At 49.5% G+C, this 17,686-nt stretch overlaps 1 protein-coding gene across 1 annotated transcript; it reads left to right on the top strand.

Annotated features, from left to right (window-relative positions):
* Nucleotides 1-1,932: 1,932 nt before the first annotated feature.
* ANKRD2 (ankyrin repeat domain 2) lies at nucleotides 1,933-16,882 on the top strand. The gene is made up of 9 exons (XM_081007362.1): nucleotides 1,933-2,360; nucleotides 3,762-3,875; nucleotides 6,285-6,428; nucleotides 7,255-7,362; nucleotides 7,956-8,054; nucleotides 14,014-14,112; nucleotides 14,413-14,511; nucleotides 15,373-15,471; nucleotides 16,687-16,882. Exons 1-9 carry the CDS (start codon nucleotides 2,271-2,273, stop codon nucleotides 16,783-16,785), a joined length of 951 nt encoding a protein of 316 aa, XP_080863488.1. The 5' UTR covers nucleotides 1,933-2,270; the 3' UTR covers nucleotides 16,786-16,882.
* The last annotated feature ends 804 nt before the right edge of the window (nucleotides 16,883-17,686 follow it).

Here is a 17,686-nt window from a genome sequence, read left to right as displayed (position 1 = left end):
ATTTACCTGCTGCCTTCACACAATGAGCTGTGCCCAAAGTGACTTACAAGTTACAACAAACGTTCACTTATCAAAATACAAAGCACTGGGGTGGGAGTGGGGAGAAAGGCCAGTTTACAATATGTATTGATAAATTCAGATACCTCTATTCCCAGGTAGCACTTTAAAAAAGGAGTGGTCCTTGATTCCAGAAGCTCATAGTCATCGCAGGATGGAAACCCCTAATTTTCACACTGGAATATTTATCATTTATTACATTTATATACCTTTATCTTCCAGGGATTTCAAGGGGGTGTACATGGTTCTCTCTTTTTTTTTTTTTAAATATTTATTAGGGTTTAAAATAGAAATAGATATAATAAACAATATAGCATATGTCTTAACATAATTTCACATCTTCTTTGGACTTCCTCACATCTCCCGCTCCCACTTTCATCGTTATAACTTTTTGCCAGCAATTTATCATCTTGTTTGCATTCTTATGTCCCATCTGTTTATTTATAATCTTGTAATTCTCAAAAAAGTTTATATTTTCTCAATCTCACTTATTATCTTAAATCATCTAATTTAGTGGTGCTCAATTGTTTATGATCTAGCATCCTGCTTAACATTCACTCAAATTACAGTATTTTTGTAAATAAATCTTGAATTTCTTCCAGTCCTCCTCCATCCTCTCCTCTCCCAGGTCACGGATTCTGCCGGTCATCTCAGCCAGTTCCCTATAGTCTATCAGTTGCATCTGCCATTCTTCCAGTGTGGGTAGATCTTGAGCTTTCCAGTGCTTTGCAAGAAGTATCCTTGCTGCTGTTGTTGCGTACATAAAAACTGTCTGATCCTTCTTTACCACCCCTTGGCCAACAATACCCAAAAGGAAGGCCTCTGGTTTCTTTATGAAGGTATACTTAAATACCTTTTTCAGTTCATTATAGATCATTTCCCAGAACGCCTTCACTTTAGGGCAGGTCCACCAGAGGTGGAAGAATGTTCCTTCATTCTCTTTACATTTCCAACACTTATTATCATGCAGGTGGTATATTTTTGCAAGTTTGACTGGGGTCATATACCATCTATATATCATTTTCATTACATTTTCTTTCAAAGCATTGCATGCAGTAAAGTTCAACCCAGTACTCCACAACCTTTCCCAGTCCTCAAACATGATATTATACCCAATGTCCTGCGCCCACCTTATCATAGCCGATTTAACCATTTCATCTTGTGTATTGCATTTTAACAGCAAGTTATACATCCTTGAAAGTACCTTAGTCTTTGGTTCTAACAGTTCTGTTTCTAGTTTCGATTTTTCCACCTGGAACCCTAGTTTCTTATCATTTTTAAAAACTTCTTTAATCTGAGCGTAATGTAACCAGTCTCGCACTTTATCCTTCATTTTCTCCAAACTCTGCAATTTCCAGTTGGTTCTCATCCTCACAATAACCCTGTGAGGTAGGTTAGGCTAAGAGATGGTGACTGGCCCAGGTTCACCCAGTGAGCTTCATGGCTGAGCAGGGATTTGAGCCCTGTTCTCCTAAGTCCCAGTCCAACACTCTAACCATTATGCCACACTGAACCAAAGGTGGTGGACTCGCCTCTGCTAGAAGTTTTAAAGCAGTGGCTGGATTTTCAGGGATGTTGCTGGAGTGGTTTTCCTGCATTGACAGGTGGCTGAACTAGAGGAACTTTGGAGATCCCTCCCAACCTGAAGGTTTTATTACGGCCATATTTCAGATGCTACAGCTTTTGAAATTATGATCGGCAGCTCTGTGCAGGGACCACCACTTTTGGAAACTCCATGTGTATGTGGAGTTTCTGGGATGCATGTGCGCATGACAATACAAATCTCCCAGGAGTGACTCATAGGACAACTTGGGAAGCTTGCAGCTGGGCAGAGAGCCACAATCCCTGTCCCCAGTGTATCCAGGAGAAGGACATCAGCCTATATGGAATGGACAAATCTTCCCCGGGAGTCAAGCGGGAAACTCAGTGCTCACCTCCCGATTGGGAGGGGGTGTCTGGCTACTAATGGGTCGTTTTTAGGAAGGTGAGCTGTGTGCAGTTGGAAAAGGAGAGATTGCGACAAGCTGAGCTCACGGCAAAGGCCTTTGGGGTGGGGAATGTGAACAGGGTCACTTGGGCAGGATGCACATCAGGTCTTTTAAGTCAGCGGCTGTGAGCGGACAGGAGCAGGTCCACAGAGTCCTGCATAAAGCTTGGAAAGAGAGCAGAACCAGAATCGGGAAGTGTTGGGGAGGACTCAGAACTCCAGGATAATGGCAGAGAAGACGGCTGTGGACCAGGGGGTGAAATGGGCAACAGACCTGATTGAACAGAAGCTGGCACTGGAGGAGGAGGAAGAACAGGTGAGTTTTGGGGATGCATTCCTGGGACTCAGGAGGCAGACCCAGTGGCTGTACTGGATGGGGCCTGGATTCCTGGATATCTACAGGAGGGAGACTTGACCCACGGAGAAGGATCTCATGTTCTTGCCAACCACAGGAGATGGGACAGCTTTACTATGAAGTGGTGTGAAATGGTTGTTTCGAAGCAGCCGTTTTATTTCCTGTAACCTCCTTTCCATGTAATTAGCAACTAATATATTGGAAAGGGGGTCACCATTTTGACTGTTCGAGTAAGGGATGTTTAAGGCTGGCGCTGCTATCTCTGCCCCAAACGAAAATGTAATAGAAAAAAGACGGTCACGGAACTGAGAAATTGTACAAAACAAATGAAATACCATGAAAATCCCTGAAACGAGAAGTAATCGACTATAAATATTATCTTGTGGAAATCAACTAAATAAAAAAAAATCAAAAAGCTTAAGGAAAAAAATTAGAAAAACCTAAAATAGAACAAAGCCTTAACGGGATGCCGGCTACAAACCTCGTTTCACTGAACTATTCAGTTTCCTCAGAAGGAAATAGAAAAATCATAAACTTTAAATGACCAAAATTCAAACAAGGGTAGAACCCCAACAATTCTGACCTATTTATAATTCCTAGCTTGACCTAGGTAAAATAAAGCACAGTAATAAAGGATTGAGGACTCAAAAGTACAGTTTCTAATACTGAATTTACAAAAAAGGTTTGAAAACCTAAATAGCAAGTTTTAAACAAAGCTCACTTGAAGAGTGGCTTATTTATTTGGTTGCATTTATTTCATGTGCTTTAGACAGTTTGTTGTAGGCAGCCTAGTAATTATGCAGTGCTTATTCTGGGCAGCTTCAGAGAGATGCCCCACCAGAGACCATGGGGAGAAGAAGAGGGAAATAAGGATAACAATGATAAACTACCTCTAGAGACTGCGATCTACTCCCACTGTAAAAAAACTGGCAGTGATCTACCCATTCGATTTACCAAAGTTGTTGAGCTTTTTTTTAGGGAGCAAAGTTGTTGAAGCCAAAGTTGTTAAACTGTGTGTGTTTTCTTTGGGGGGAGATCATGTGATCAACCGCAATCGACCACGGCCCCCCCCCTGCGATCGACCAGTAAATCGCGATCGACCTGTTGGACATCCCTGCTCTAGGGCCTCAAAAGAGACTGATGTGGAACATGGATGGCTCTGGGAGAGACCATTTTGAGGCTGACAGCAATTTTCAGGAAAAGGGTCTCTCATGAAAACCAGTCTGCTTATCACTGTGATCATAGAATACATCTAATTTTTAAAAATGCGTGGAAAGAGAAGCCACAGCTCACTACACGGTCAAAAGAAAAGAGGTGCGGGATGTTGCAATGCTTTTCCTGTCTCCTGTTTGCTTCACCCAGAAACACCGTTCCTGCCCCCCCGCAGAACCGCCAGTCGTGGGCCGGCTAGATACTCCACTTCTGGAGGATGAGAAGAAGCACGGGCCTCTCAACAAAGGTCTTGAGGGGCTTAAGGTGAGAGAGGCTGCAGCCCTCAGAGAGGCTCCTGTATCCTACTCTGTTGGACACAAAGCTTTATAATGTATGAATTTATAATACTCCTGGGGGTATCATCCAGGATCTCTCAATCCAGTAGTCACAAGGATCCAGTGGAAGCGTCTTAAGTTGTCTTTCCTGGCATTATAAGCCATGCCATGTTAACGGCCTTTCCAGTGTAGTGTAATGGTTAGAGTAAAGCAGCAAGGTTGGGTGAGGCCTGGGTTCAAAAACCCGCTTAGCTCACTGGGTGACTCTTTGGCCAGTCACTCACTCTGAGCCTAATCTGCCTCCTCGCAGGGCTCTTGTGAGGATAAGGTGGAAAGGAAAGAGACAGCCTAAGCTCCTTGGGGGAAAGGTGGAATAAAACAATACTAACAGATATTACGCAGTCAGGAAAGACCAATTACGGAGTATGCCTGCTTATGGTTTCTCTTCCTTTCCCTGGGCGTACATTCCAGATGAATTCCCAAGTGCCTTTTCTGCCCTCTAGTGGCTAAATACTTCCACCGTTCCCTAATATTGGTGTAATATCAGTGTTCCCCCCCCCCCAAGACAATATTTAGGGGTAGTCTCATTTTCCTACTCATATTGAAATACTGCCTCTCAATGAGGCCAAAGTTAGATTCACAAAATGTTTAGGGGTATGTGTACCCTGTGTCCCCCCCAGAAAAAAAGCACTGATAATAATAGCCTTCCCAGGTACAACGCCCCTATCCTGACTCTAGCCAGTGCTGGCCCATCTGTGAGGTAAAAGCCGGTGACCGCCTTGGGAAGCAGGATCTACAAGGGTGGCAGATCCAGCCTCTAATGGGTTATCTAGATCAGTACAGTCTACACCAGGCATAGGCAAACTCGCCCTCCAGATGTTTTGGGACAACAACTCCCATCATCCCTGACCACTGGTCCTGTTAGCTAGGGATAATGGGAGTTGTAGTCCCAAAACATCTGGAGGGCTGAGTTTGCCTATGCCTGGTCTACACTGACTGGCAGAGGCTCACCAGGATTTCAGAGAGGATGAATCTCTCCCAGCCCTACCTAGAGAGGCCAGGCATTGAACTGGGGCTTTCTGGGTGCAAAGCAAAACACCCTTCCACCCAGCTATGGTCCTTCCATAAATCTCTGTATCAGTAGGACTTGGGTTCCTTCAAGCTCAAGTCGGACCACCAGCCATATATTGCAGCCTGCCCACCAAGTGCTTGACAGCCCCCCTCCTTGATTTCTGCCGTTCCCTGACAGGCAGCCAAGCCAGGAGATTTACAGAGCCCCGGTGGGCTGTCATTCAAGATCGATGGACGGCCAGCATGCAGCTTGGCAGGCCACAAGCTACGCTGAGTGTGTTTTTTCAGTGCAGTACTAAAAATAAACCCAACACGGTAATATAGTAAAACAGTACATAAAAGTAACGTCGTTTGATCTGGCACCAGAGCAGGAAAGTTAATGTTCTGATAGCTACATAGGAAGTTCTGGGCGACATGTGCTGTTATTAGGTACAAATTCTGCACACACCACCAGCAAGGCCCACATGGTAAGAGAAAAGTCGTGGATATTCCTTTTATAATCTCCATTTCCTGCAGGAAGTTTCATTTCATAATGAGACAGCTGGGACTCTAGTTGGCCTGGGAACCCAGTTCTCTCATGCCTTTGGGGGACAAAAGAAACACACTCTGCATATGCTCAGATATGCTCCTGCATGCTCTAGGGCTGAGCTCTCTTTTTAAAAAGGGCTGAACCCATTGGCTCCATTGCAGAATGCTGCTGTTCCCAGACTCTGCTGAACTCTGCTCCACTGTCCTCAGCCTAGCAGGATATCTTGCTTGGAATCTGGAACAGTCCAACCACCTCCCCCCACCCCCACCCCCTTCGAGGATCTTTCAGGCAGGCATTCAAAGGAAGTTGCTCTCTTGGTGAGTGAAAGGGGAGAAGCCAACATGAGTCAGCAGGACTTTACGTTGCTCATCACACTGCCAATTTTAAATGTGAGGACTGGAGTAAACAAAGACAAAAATATTCCATTTGATCAGCAAGCCCTTGGTTACAATTAGCTGGCCGAGCCCGGCCCTGCCATTAGGCAAAGGGAGCATTGTTGCCTTGGACAGGAAGCAGTGGAAGGCAGAGCTGTGTTGATGACATTGCCTACCCTGCACCTCCTAAGCTCCTTGGCTGTGTTGGGAGCAAGATCAAACTTCCCATCCACTTAGCAGCTGCACATGGAAAGAGGGGCACCATCTCATCCTTCGCCTCTGGGCAGGGCCTCTTGGGCCAGCCCTAAATGGAAAGCAAAAGAAAGGGGTGGGGCAGAGTGGATTTGCTGCTAAGGGGGAAAATAAAAGCAGGGATTTAGTCCTAAGCAAGAGTTTTTCTGTATAAATCTCTCTCCTCCCACAGGGCCAGGAAAGGGTGCGGAAGAGCTCTGTGGACCTGAGACGAGAGATCATCCAAGTTGGAGGCACACAATACCTCTTCGAGCTGCGCAAAAAGCCTAAGAAGAAAAAAGAGGAGAAGAAACCAGAGCCTGAGCCAGAGGAGATTGTAAGGGGTGGGGAGAGCTTCTATAAGTGGGAGGGGGGAAAGGGGCTATGGAGGCGGCAGCAGGGAGAGCCTGAGATTCACCCAGGAGCAGCAGAAGCAAGATGGCATAGCTCCAGTACAAGGGAGTTGCCTTATACTGAGTGGGCTTCTTGGTCCACCTAGTTCAGTATCACCCACTCTGTCTGGCAGCATCCTCCCCAAGTTTCAGACAGGGGGACATTCCTGGTCCTGCTTGGAGATACCAGGTGCTCAACAGCTCTTCCCCCAGGGAGGAGTCCTCGGGCAAGGTCCCATGAGTGGGGCCCACTTTGCTGTTGCTGTTGTTGCCTCTGCCCACTTGATTGCCCTCTCCCTTTGGCCACCATCTACCCAGCTGTCTGGAGGGAGAGGGCAGAGTGTGGTGGGCCTCCTGCTCTCTTGTATACTGGCAGCGTCAGTAAGGAGGAAGAGCAGCAACAGCCACAGAGCCCAGGGGCTCCAGCGGTTGTGGGTGGTGGAGGAAACCCTGCTGGGGGGTGGGCAGGTGCTCAAGGACCCCAATCTCCAACGCTCACCCTGCAGAGAGCTAATCGTGCTTCCGGGGCCCTCTCAAAATGCATACCCCATCCCATGTGCGTGAGGAATCAGGGATGGCTATGCCCCTGCTCCTTTTTTCGGAAAAGCCTTTGTGATGAAATTTTATTCATTTTTATGATTCGTTTCCTACAATTTATATGCCACTTGATTGTTTTTTAAAAAAGAAGCTTCTAAAGTGGTCCAAGCCCCTCGCCGTGGGCTTTCAGAGCTTTTGCAAGACCCATTGCAGCGTCGACCCTTTCCCCTGCAGACGGGCCCTGTGACGGAAGAGGACTTCTTGAAAGCAGCTGTGCAAGGCAAGGTGCATGTGGTGGACAAGTTCCTGGCAGACGGGGGATCCCCAAACGCCTGCGATGAGGTATGACGCAGGGAGCAGAGCTTGTTCTTTTCATGAAATGCCTTCAAATGCCATCACCCTGTTCGGAGAACCAACCATCTCCACCCTTGGGATAAGGCTTACAGCAGAGCATTGGTGTGTGTGTGGCTTCTGCAAGCAATTCAGGATAATAATAATAATATTATAATAATTTATTATTTATACCCCGCCCATCTCGCTGGGTTTCCCCAGCTACTCTGGGCGGCTTCCAACGGAATATTAAAAACAATACAGCGGCAGACATTAAAAACTTCCCTAAACAGGGCCGCCTTCAGTTGTCTTTTAAAAGTAAAAGAGTTGTTTATTGCCTTGACATCTGCTGGGAGGGCGTTCCACAGGGCAGGTGCCGCTACCGAGAAGGCCCTCTGCCTGGTTCCCTGTAACCTCACTTCTCGCAGTGAGGGAACCACCAGAAGGCCTTCAGCACTGGACCTCAGTGTCCGGGCTGAATGATGGGGGAGGAGACACTCCTTCAGGTATACAGGACCGAGGCCGTTTAGGGCTTTAAAGGTCAGCACCAACACTACTCAATCACTATGTCATGTGAAGAAGCCCTAATTCTGTCCTTCACTTAGTTCCGCAGGACAGCATTGCACCGTGCCTCACTTGAGGGGTACGTGGAGATTGCAGAGAAGCTTTTGGCCCATGGAGCCACTGTCGACTTCAGAGATCGAGTAAGATAACCCTTCATTGCATCATTCTGTATCTATGCCCGCTCATTCCCCACCACCACTACCCTGCTATCTCCATCTAGGCCCATATATGCTTCTTCTAAGCTACTACTATCAGTTTTCTCTCTCTGGTACAGGGGTAGCATTTACTGGGTGCTCCAGGTAAAAAAAAAAAAAAAAAGACTGGCATTGTGTTGCATTCTGAAAGCAAAGGAAGGACTGGACCTTGATTAATACAATAGACACGAGGCTTGACCAGCAAGACCCTGGGAGAAAGTGCACATCCCACTCCCTGGCCCAGGTCGTTTTTAGTCACAAAAGAACTTTAACACAGCATTTGTAAGAACCAATCAGATTTCCTCTGAGCATTTCAAAAAATCCCTACGTGGGGACAAAGTCAGATCAGAGGAAGCCTCTTAACTACAAAGAACTATTTACTATAGGAGCATGCATACATGTTTAGGCTAAATAAACAGGAACCAAGGAGGAATGCATTTAGCAAACCCCAGAAGTAAGAACCCACAGTAAAAGGAAATGCAGGCATTTTACCACCTCTGTTATGTACTGAGTTGAATAGGATCCAAACTGTAGCAGTCTGATTGGTCCTAGAACAATAGGATCCAAAAGGCAGCAGTCTGATTGGTCCTAGAACAATAGGATTCAGAATGCAGCAGTCTGATTGGTCCTAGAACAATGCAGCAGTATGATTGGTTGGCAGGAACCACCCAATCCTGCTCCAGATAGAAGTGAATCCACAACCTGATTGGCTTACAGTAGAATTCCAGAATTAGCCAATCATGTGCAGCCCATTGTGTAAATAATGTATATAAAGCAGATACTGTGAGGGGACATTCATTCATTCCTCCTCACCACTATGAGCTGAATAAAGAGCATGAAATCACTTTGCGACTCTGAGTATATTTCACTGGCGACGAAGGTGGGATCCCGCTGAGCTGACTGCCACACACAGCACCGCAGCACCGCCAACTGCCGCACCGCTGCCTCGCACCGTGTATCCAGGCTTCAGCTCCGGGGCACAAGGAACTCAGAATGGCAGCCAACAGCAGCTTCTCGCCATTCAACCCAGCATCTGGAGATTGGGAAGCGTACGCCTCCCGTTTCACCTTCCTCCTAGAAGCCAAAGGGGTCACCGACGAAGAAGACGCCAAGAAGAGGGCGATATTCTTCAGCGTCTGCGGAGAGGAGACGTTTGAAATCGCCCGGGCTCTCCTTGCGCCTGAAGACGTCGCTACTGTTCCATACAAAACAATAATGGAACAGCTGAAGGGGCACTTTTCGCCGCAGCCCTCAGTGGTGGCTCGTCGAAATGCCTTCTACGCAAAGCGGCAAGCCCCTGGGGAAACCATAACTGGGTTTGTGACCTCTCTCCGCCAAGCCGCCCAGTTCTGCAACTTCTCAGAGCTGGAGAACATGCTTCGTGACCGCCTCGTCGGTGGCCTGAAGGATGAGAAGCTGCAACGACGCCTCTACGCTAAGAAGGACCTAACGTTCCAGGTCGCTCTGGAGGAGGCCCTGGCAACAGAAGCTGCCGAGAGGTCGACCCAAGAGGCACGGCCGAGCCTGCCATCCCAACCGAGGGTCCACCATGAAGACCTCACCGACGACTCAGGATCCGACAGGGAGGAGGTGCACCGAGTACAGCAGCGCACTCAAGCAGCGCACAGACCACAGCTGCCTCGACGAGAAGGAGGGAACTGCGCAAGCTGCGGGGAGAGTCACGAGAGGAGGACCTGCCGTTTCCGCAACGCAGAGTGCAGGCAGTGCAGAAAATCGGGACACATCGCCCGGGTGTGTCGGGCTCGGCCCACCCGACACCAGGCATCAGATGACCAATCCAAGAGCCCCAGGTCCCGGGGCCCAACGCACCAAGGCAACTCGACGGAGCTCACGGACTTCCAGGTATACCAGTTGCCCCACCCCAACGTAGAGAAAATTTATGTAGAGGTACAGATAGAGGGGGCCCCATGCCGCATGGAGCTTGACACGGGTTCAACTCTATCCATAATCTCGGCAAGGACCTTAAGGAAACTGTGTCCCACTGGGGGTCCCAAACTCAGGCCGGCCCCATTCACCCTCCGGGACTTCCAGAAACGTAAGGTCCCCACAATGGGGGTGGGGACCTTCAGGGTGCAATACCGAGGGCGGACGCGGCAACTGGACTTGCTTGTGGTCAAGGGCCCCTACATTAGCTTACTGGGATTGGCATGGTTTGGACCACTGGGGCTAGCTGTCACCGGGGTGAACCACACTAGCTTACAAGTGGACGTGGACGCCATATGCAAGGAATTTCCAGGGGTTTTCGATGGGAAATTGGGACAGTATACGGGCCCCCCCATTGCGCTACAGCTTGACCCCGCAGTACGACCGGTCAGGCTCAAGGCCCGCCGGGTCCCGTTCGCCTTGAAACCCCGTATAGACGAGGAATTGGACCGACTCGTAGAGCAAGGAGTGCTGGAGCCGGTGCCTAATGCTCCCTGGGAAACCCCAATCGTCACACCCGTCAAGCCTAATGGTTCGGTCCGCATCTGCACAGACTACAAATGTACCATAAACAAGGCCCTCACGGCCCACGCATACCCAGTGCCAGTGGTCAGCCATGTCCTTGCCACCCTGGCTGGGTCGAAAATTTTTGGCAAGCTGGACTTGGCCCAAGCATATCAACAGCTGCCAGTAGATGAGGCCACAGCAGAGGCACAGACGATTGTGACGCACAGAGGAGCGTTCAGGGTAAAGCGGCTGCAATTCGGTGTCAGCGTGGCACCAGGCATATTCCAGAATATAATGGACTCTCTCCTTAAAGGGATTCCTGGCGTCACCCCCTTCTTCGATGATGTGTTGATTGCCGGCCCCACACCAGAGGAGTTTGAGGACCGCCTCCGCACCGTTCTGCACCGTTTCCAGACGGCGGGTCTCAAGGTGAAGCGGGAAAAATGTCTACTAGGAGTGCCTCAGGTGGACTTTCTGGGATTTATGGTGGACGCAGAAGGGGTCCACCCGACTGGGGACAAGGTACGGGCCATTTGTGATGCCCCAGCGCCCAAGAGCAAGACTGAACTTCAGGCCTTCTTGGGACTATTGAACTTTTACCATTCCTTCCTTCCCCACAAGGCGGCGGTAGCGGAGCCCCTACACAGACTCCTGGACAAGCGGGCCCCTTGGGTGTGGGGCCAGCGCCAGGAGGCCGCATTCCAGGCAGTCAAGGACTTGCTTGTCTCAAACTCGGTCTTGGCACACTTCGACGAGAGGCTGCCGGTGGTGCTAGCATGCGACGCCTCACCCTATGGCATTGGAGCTGTCCTGGGGCACCAACTCCCGGATGGAAGAGAGGTACCGGTGGCGTACTTTTCCCAGACACTCAACACAACCGAGCGGAACTACTCGCAAATCGACAAGGAGGGTCTGGCAATCGTAAAGGGAGTAAAAAAATTCCATGATTTCTTGTACGGGCGGCCCTTCACCGTGGTGACTGACCACAAGCCGTTGCTTGGCTTGTTTGCCCCCGAAAAGCAGACCCCCCAAGTGCTGTCTCCTCGCGTCCTCAGGTGGTCAATTTTCCTTGCCAGCTACCAGTATGCACTGATTCACCGACCTGGGAAGGCGATGGGCCATGCGGACGCCCTCAGCAGGCTACCACTACCGGAAACAGGCCCTGACCCAGCACCTGCACAAGAGGTTATGAGCCTGGAGCTGCTTCCCGACCGCCCCATTCAGGCACAAGAAGTTGCACACCATTCCAAGAAAGATAGGGTCATCTCCCGGGTCCTGGACTGGGTGTGGAGGGGATGGCCCAGCAGCAGCCCCGGGCCAGAATTCGCCGGCTACACAACCCGCAAACATGAACTGTCGGCCCACAAGGGGTGCCTGTTATGGGGAAGCAGAGTCGTTGTTCCCCAGCCCCTCTGCAAAAGGGTCCTCACAGCCCTACACGAGACACATCCAGGGGTAGTAAGAATGAAGGCCCTTGCCAGGAGTTATGTGTGGTGGCCGGGGATCGATGGAGAGATAGAGGCCTGGGTCAAACACTGCCAGGCCTGCCAAGAATCCCGCCCAGATCCCCCAAGGGCCCCAGTCCAGTCCTGGGAGTCCGCCCGAGCACCATGGTCACGCCTGCATGTGGATTTCGCTGGCCCCTTTCAGGGGAAAACATTCTTCATAGTGGTGGACTCCTACACCAAATGGCTGGAAGTCGCACTGGTACCGTCCACTTCCACGTCCGCAGCCATCCGGGTACTACGCAGGCTGTTTGCAACCCACGGGCTCCCTGACACTCTCGTCTCAGACAACGGGACTGCATTTACGTCAGGAGAATTCCAAACCTTCACAGCGCAGAACGCCATCCGCCACATCCGTTCGGCGCCGTTCCACCCTGCCACCAATGGCCAAGCAGAACGCATGGTGCGGACCACCAAGGACACCCTTCGCCGCATGACGCAAGGGGACTGGGAGTACCGCCTTGCCACATTCCTTCTAGCACAGCACAGCACCCCCAGCTCAACGACTGGCCGGAGCCCCGCTGAACTACTAATGGGTCGGCGCCTTGCAATCAGATTGGACCGCCTTCACCCCGATAGAGCTCAGGATGAGGTAGTGGTGGGGGAAGGCAGGAACCCCCGGACCTTCGAGGCCCAGGACCCAGTGTACGCAAAGAATTTTGGGGCAGGCCCAGCATGGGTACCCGCCACAATCACCAGGGTCACTGGCCCCGTGTCGTACGAGGTGCTAACGGATGGGGGGCAATGCTGGCGCCGCCACTGCGACCAGATACGGCGACGATTCCCGGGAGAAAACCAGGAGGAGGACAGGTCAGAGGAGTCCCAAGGGAACAGCGGGGCAGTGAGGCCCATAGAGCAGGAGGGGCCAGCAGGAGAGGCAGAATCAGTAAATACAGAGAGGACCCGTGAGGCCGAAAGGACACCGGAACCAGAACCACGACTGAGCGAGCCGGTTGCACCAGACCAAACAGCCGCATCACAGCCAGCATCCTTGGAACACGAGCCAGAACCCGGAGCCCGGACCAGGGAACACCCCAGGCCACAACGCACACGTAGGCCGCCGGCATACCTTGAGGACTATGAATGCGACCTCCCGGGCAGGACTGGAACTTAGAGGGGAGGGGTGTTATGTACTGAGTTGAATAGGATCCAAACTGTAGCAGTCTGATTGGTCCTAGAACAATAGGATCCAAAAGGCAGCAGTCTGATTGGTCCTAGAACAATAGGATTCAGAATGCAGCAGTCTGATTGGTCCTAGAACAATGCAGCAGTATGATTGGTTGGCAGGAACCACCCAATCCTGCTCCAGATAGAAGTGAATCCACAACCTGATTGGCTTACAGTAGAATTCCAGAATTAGCCAATCATGTGCAGCCCATTGTGTAAATAATGTATATAAAGCAGATACTGTGAGGGGACATTCATTCATTCCTCCTCACCACTATGAGCTGAATAAAGAGCATGAAATCACTTTGCGACTCTGAGTATATTTCAACCTCCATGTGAATTCTGTTCCTGGCCCTATGATCTACCTAAAGATTAACAAAAGCTACATCAAAGCTACCTCCTTCAAAGCTGCCTCCTTATTTTTATGTACCCAGGATGCCTGGTAAGCAACTGGTCTGTGCAGAATGCTTTACATGTGACTGCCAGGCATAGAGAAAATGGGGCAGAGATGCAGAGGCTTGTGGGATTGATCAGAAATCATGTTGATGACCCAAACCCAGTCAAAGCGATGCTTTCGCCGCTGACACAATGGCTTGCTTCATTTTTCATAATTCCTCATAGCAATCCTACATGACCACTACAGCTTTGTTATTTTAAGTAACGCTAGGAGATGCAGTTGCATGAATCTCAAAAGTGTTTGGGGCAGGGAAGGAAGGGAGTGAACACAGGTGCAGGAGGGAGAGGTTCTCCTCTTCTGATGGATGTGTACTGCTTGCCAACAGCTGGACTCCACAGCCATGCACTGGGCCTGCCGAGGAGGACATCTGGACGTGGTGAAGCTGCTGCAGGAGAAAGGATCCAATCTCAATGTCAAGGACAAGGTGAGGAAAGTGGGGAGTCCAGGATTTGGTTCATGGTGGGAGAACAGCACTGTGGGAGGAACTCGGCAAGCAGACAATGGTGGGGGAAGGAGATTGCGCAGGAGGAGTGGAAAGAAGGAGGTTTTAAGGGACTGTGGGATCTTGCAGCTATTCTGGGTTAACAGGAAGGTGGTTCTGTTCTGGAGCAATGCAAGGTCCTTCCAATAAGAACATGATGAAGCACAGGATGGAAGCAGGGGCACTAACATGAAATCATGTTTCCCCTTTCTCGCTCCTGTCTTCACCACTGCCCAAATCCAGCTTCTCAGCACTCCTCTGCATGTGGCCACCCGTACTGGCATGGCGGAGATTGTGGAGCACCTGATAAACAATGGGGTGGATGTCAATTCCCGTGACCGGGTAAGAGGCACATTGTGTGGATGCTTATTGCAGTGCACCCTGCTCATTTAATTCCAGAAACTTAATGTGAGTCTAGGCAGTAGACTCACATCTAATTCCAGAAACTTAATGTGAGTCTAGGCAGTAGACTCACATCTAATTCCAGAAACTTAATGTGAGTCTAGGCAGTAATTGTACACACGCACAGGGTTGTGTAGGAATCACACCAATCCGTGGAAGGGCAGGTTATAAATATAATACACAATACATGGATATACAAAGTCCTTTCTATAGGGAGGTGCGTGCATGCACACAAAACAAGAAAAGGTAAAAGGGAAAGATCAAGTTTTAAAAGGTGGTATATTAACTTAATAATGTCAATAATATCCCCTTCCTTACTGCCTTCAGTTCCTGAGTCCTAGTCCTTGTTTCTCTTCTTTTCATTGAAGGCTGAGCTGCCCTGTATACCAGCAGTTCTCTACCTCTCTAGTAATTTTTAGCTAGGGATGCACAAACCGAGAGATCATCCATGGATATTCCCTAATCCCCAGAGTTAGTACCTTCCATCCATTAGAATGGGGAAATTGCAGCCTACTCTGTCGATGGCACGCAGAAAGGCTTTACGTTCAGCTGGCTTAAGTCTTTTGTGGTACAGTATTTGCCATGCTCTTCTCTCATTAGCTCACCAACTGATCTCTGTCCACAAAGCTATCTATACTCAGTGCACCCAGACTCTCGTTTCGAAACACTTGATCGATCTGAACTGGAAGAGCAGGCGGGTAAACTAACACTTTCTGCTAGTCTTATGAGCAGTGAGCGTAAGTGTTCTGGTGGCTGCCTGTCCTTGCCTTACACTTAATGGTGCTGCCATGTCTGTTGCAGGAGGGAGACAGTGCCCTGCACGATGCTGTGCGCCTCAATCGCTACAAGATCATTAAGATGCTGATTCTGCATGGGGCGGACATGATGGCCAAAAACCTGGTGAGTGTTTCCCCCTTGTGGCTTATGCATGGAATAACAATGCAAAGTACTAGATTCAGGTAGGTAGCCGTGTTGGACTGATATAGTCAAAGGAAATAAAAAAATTAAAAAATTGTCCAGTAGCACCTTAGAGACCAACTAAGTTTGTTCTGATCTCTAAGGTGCTACTGGACAATTTTTTAAATTTTTTTAAAATTTAATGCAAAGTACATCTGCTTCTTAAGGGACATGGGTGGAGCTGTGGGTTAAACCACAGAGCTTAGGGCTTGCCGATCAGAAGGTCAGCGGTTCGAATCCCCGCGACGGGGTGAGCTCCCGTTGTTCAGTCCCTGCTCCTGCCAACCTAGCAGTTCGAAAGCACGTCAAAGTGCAAGTAGATAAATAGGTATTGCTCCGGCGGGAAGGTAAACAGCGTTTCCGTGTGCTGCTCTGGTTCACCAGAAGCGGCTTAGTCATGCTGGCCACATGACCCGGAAGCTGTACGCCGGCTCCCTCAGCCAATAATGCGAGATGAGCGCCGCAACCCCAGAGTCGGCCACGACTGGACCTAATGGTCAGGGGTCCCTTTACCTTTACATCTGCTTCCCAATATGTCCTTTTGATTCATCATGGTTTGTGTCCTGGCATAGGCAAACTCAGCCCTCCAGATGTTTTGGGACTACAACTCCCACCATCCCTAGCTAACAGGACCAGTGGTCAGGGATGATGGGAGTTGTAGTCCCAAAACATCTGGAGGGCCAAGTTTGCCTATGCCTGGTTTGTGCTCTTTGATGTCACTTTCAATTCTGCTTTTGCCTGCAGAAGTTCTGGGACAGTCATATGGCTTTGTTTCCAGTTGGTGCATGTCTCATGGTCTCCTGCCATACCCCAGATGCTCTTGGTTTAGGGCTTCCCCCTGCTTTCGTTGTGCTATAGTGCAAGGGTGCCCTCCCAGTGGCAATGTGATATCATTGTGGAAGCATTGCAGAACAACTACAGCAATAAAGTGGAATGATGTGGATGCTTCAGAATAAATCCACCACTAAGGCACTATTATTGTATCAATGACATGTTTCAGACTACATTTGCAAAAAAATAAAATAAAATAAAAATCTGTCTGGAGGAGACCCCAGAAGCATGCTTTCTTAATTTCAGGTGCTGCCTGTGTCAGTTTTTTGGCAGTCTGTTGGTTAGAAGCTGCAGTTTTGTAACCCAAGGATGCTGGTCTTTCCACAGGCTGGGAAGACACCCACCGACCTGGTGCAGCTGTGGCAGGCAGACACGCGGGAAGTGCTGGAGAAGCGAGAGCCCGAGGCAACAGAGTTGCCAGCATGAGCAAACGGACAAAAGATGGAAGTCCAAGCAAGGACGGTTCTGGACTTGGGAGAGGCTGTGCCATTAACACTCAATAAAGAACCAAGCAAACGAAAAACCCGCGGGAGTCTGATGTCCTCTTTGGGTTGCTGTGAAACAGGAGGTGACTAACTTGTGGCTCTGCACATACTGTGGGGCTCCAAGGCCCATCAACCCCAGACAGCATAACTATGGGAAGTGGAGTTCAACAACTTCTGGAGGGATGAAGGTGACCCACTCCTTTAGAAGTGCATAATGGGCAGACATTCAGCAAGTCGTTGCTCCTATCAGCCTCATGTGTGACATTTTTGCCAGCCCCACAGCTGTTACAGGAGCAGGGACTTTCTTAGGTAAACAAGTGCTAATTTTATATCCACTAGGTCCAACTGAGCTGAGCTATCCACAATGCCTATTTGACCCAGCTCCATATTATTCAGATAGGTGCACGATGGCAATTTTGCCCATGAGATGCTACAGTCCAAAACTGTTTGCACTCTGTTGCATGGGGGTGGGCATGTTAGGATATTTCCGTTCCACCTTAAAAGGGAGCAGGCTATGAGTCACAGAGTCTGCGTATTTCCTGTTCACAGGATGTTTATGTTTTCTGTTGCTTTCGTTTTCTCTGTGTGTCACAGACACTAAAGCAGGCAGTCATGTTTTTCTGTGTTCTGATCAACGCTGAATAAACTTGTAAATAATGCTCTCCTGAGTGCAACTTTTGGCTGTGCTTTATCTGCTGATAGAGCATGCATGAGCTCTGGAATGTGGCAAGATATTTTCTAGAAACTCATGTCGCTGCGTGCCTACGGGAGGTCGATGGATCGTCCGGAAGCCGGCTTGGGGGCCATGATGGACTTTATCTCCCTGGCAGTATCCCAACAAC

Source organism: Podarcis pityusensis (genome assembly GCF_964106645.2).
Source record: "Podarcis pityusensis genome assembly, chromosome: 5".
Taxonomy (NCBI): Eukaryota; Metazoa; Chordata; class Lepidosauria; order Squamata; family Lacertidae; genus Podarcis; species Podarcis pityusensis.
The sequence above is the reverse complement of the archived record's forward strand: the minus strand, read 5'-3'. Positions and strand labels throughout refer to the sequence as shown.